The 2,895-nt window shown below is 31.7% G+C and overlaps 1 protein-coding gene across 1 annotated transcript in view; it reads right to left on the bottom strand.

The window, feature by feature from the left end:
* Window positions 1–1,659: 1,659 nt before the first annotated feature.
* LOC107436838 (cytochrome P450 4C1-like) overlaps window positions 1,660–2,895 on the bottom strand; it is a 26,697-nt gene continuing 25,461 nt past the window's right edge. Inside the window, exon 9 of the mRNA XM_043047418.2 lies at window positions 1,660–2,072. Coding sequence (XP_042903352.2) covers window positions 1,906–2,072 — 167 coding nt within the window. The 3' untranslated portion in view covers window positions 1,660–1,905. The remainder of the gene's footprint in view (window positions 2,073–2,895) is intronic.

Consider the following 2,895-nt stretch of genomic DNA (forward strand, 5'->3'; position numbering starts at 1 on the left):
CGTAAAATATGTGTATATATGGCGAAGACGCATTACACATTTTTCAATAAGGAAAATTCCTAGTTTGATGTTATGCATGCAAATGTCAGTAATTTTTATATTTTTTGTACGGATATTGAATTTTTCTTGAATAAAGGGAGTTTTCGGATTATCCGTGTTTTTCGATTGTCCGTGCGACCTGTCCCGGTGATTAACCCGGATAATCGGGAGTGCACTGTATGTCTTTGTGCTAGAACATTGTGATCATTGGCGAGCGAGCGCAGCGAGCCATGGTTCACGGCGTGAACCACATAGGATTGCGTAGCAATTCTCGGGGGTTGGCGAGCAGGGGGCGGAGCCTCCTAGTATTCATAGAAAAACAATACTTTTATGACTTCTATTATTTTTATGCTAGTGAGAAACAAAACAATATGGAAATGAATGAGGGAAAACTAGATCCTACCACGTGATTTCCCGGCCAATAAAAATGTAGCGTTAAACGTTTAACGCAACCTTGTTGGAGGTCGCATAAGAAGTATAACTTCAATAATCACTAATTTGTTTGAATATACCTATTTATATACGTCAAAAAATTTATAAGGAAATTTTTTAAAAACATTTTATTTTGTCCAAAACATGCTAATCCTTATTAGCATACATATCGTTACTATAAAAGAGGACACTTTGCAAATTGTTCATAATTTTTTTTTCATTGTGATATTCATTTAAAAGTAGTTCTTTATTGAAAAGTAATCGTCAATTTCTTTGAAAATTCTACACGTCTAGAATTATTTAAAGAAAATTTTTTACAAGTCCTTGTTCTGTCCAAAACTTAGTAAGTACAGAACGTATACATTGCTAACGCAAATTAGCGATTTTTTTTAATATATATATTACGGAAATTATTTCAAGTTTGTTGTATATAGAGAACGTCAATTTGTTGTCCAAAAAGAGTAATTAAACATTTTTAACAACTTATTTTGTTCAAAGCATAAGTTCAGAGCATACGTATTGCTAGCATAAGAGAGGCCACTTGGCGAATTTTTTTTATAATCTTTTGCAATGTTAAATTCCTTTAAAACGTGGTTAATAGTAAAAACTGATCGTCAATTTGTTTAAAAATACCTATATATGTCAAGAAACATTTATTGAAAATTTTAAGCATTTCGCCGCAGCGTGGAGCTAAAACCGAATGTTGACATTTCGTTGCGCATCGAAGAAAACAATTCATCGCCTTTTTATAAGCTGTAGCAACATTAGAGCTAACTATGACTACTTAAAGTCATGAGTCGCTTTTTCGAATATTTTTAATTGATATTATGAAATCGTCTGGTTATATGTTTTGTTTCAATACTATAAACTGCTTAGAACTTAATTTTTTAAAGATGCCATTCGTTTTGTAAAGACAAATGTACATTTTATGAAACGATTTCGTTCAGTTTCCCGCCATTTTTTTCAATGTTGAATAAAGTGCATATTTATACGGATAACTACTTTAAAAGAAAATAAATATGAAATTACGTTAATTATATACAGAATTTTTCTTTGTTTATCGTAGAAGTTGTCATATGACAGAAAGCTTCAAAAACACGTACAATAAGACTCAAACATTAAAGACTCGTAATTCTATGTTTCTACATGAATGCACGCATAATATGAAAAGATTTAAAAACCCTAACATAAATTCTCGCAATCTTTATGGGGCGATGTATCATAAACTACAAAAACTTGTTAAATAATTATTCAACAGCTAAGAACATTAATTATATAATAATTAATATGAATAAATTTGAAATAACAGTCAATTCAACAACTAAGAACAATATTTATAAAGTAACTAACATGAATAAATTTGAAATAACAGTAATTCAACAGCTAAGAACAATACTAAACAATGATTTTCATTGTTATTCATAATACATCTCTTCAAAATTTCGTTCGGCGCAACAGTTTTAGCCTCATCGGCTGGCAAGGTCTTAATGTAAATTCAATTTTGGTGTGAACTATATCTCGTGGATCAAGAGATATGATTTGGAAGTTTCTCAAAATATTGCTGACCACCACTTTCTCTTCCAGAAGAGCAAACTTTTGACCTGGAAAACGATTTTTTTTAGAGAAAAAAATCAGTATACTAATAAAAAAAAGATTTATATAAAGAGCGCAAAAAAAAGAAAAAAATACGAGCAACCCTGAATAACTTTTGATCTAATGATGGGACCTGCACATTTTAGAACTGCTTTTTGATGGTTCGAGACAGGCCTAAAGAGAATAGAAGGGCTGGTTCACTCCTTTGAAGTAACTCTCGCCGCGCCAATCCTCCGATTTTCTCTAGTGACGTCACTTTGGCGCAAAGCTCGCACTTTTACTTCAAGTACGCAGCGTTCGGCCTTACTAGTTCTAACTAATATTAGATCATTTCTTTTTGCGAGATATTATAAGCAGAGCCGGATTATACCTTTCGTAGGCCCTAGGCACAGCCGTTTTTGGGCCCTCCCCTCCTTCCCCCACTCTTCCCCTCTTTTCAAAATATATGCTAAAATTTTCTTGCATATTTTTTTTACATTTTTATTAATATGGATTTTAATTTTCAAATTTGTTTATCGAACTTTATCTGCAATACCGACATACTGCCGATATTGCAGTTGATATCGATAATACCATTATGATTAGTTCGATCGATAACTATGTAAACACTTCACGTCAACAATACAACAACAAATCAGCAAAGAAAACAGTGAAATTGATAGTGAGATTAATTACAAGAAATATTTATACTACAAATAGCTTCATAGTTTTCATGATACTACTATGATAACTAAGTGAAGGAAATTAACATTGTCAAAAGTAAATCTTTTGAAATTATGAATGCAGAAGGAATTATGAATGCAAAATTATTATTGAAATTATGAATGCAGA

The sequence above is a fragment of the Parasteatoda tepidariorum genome, chromosome 3 (assembly GCF_043381705.1).
Source record: "Parasteatoda tepidariorum isolate YZ-2023 chromosome 3, CAS_Ptep_4.0, whole genome shotgun sequence".
In the NCBI taxonomy this organism is placed as follows: Eukaryota; Metazoa; Arthropoda; class Arachnida; order Araneae; family Theridiidae; genus Parasteatoda; species Parasteatoda tepidariorum.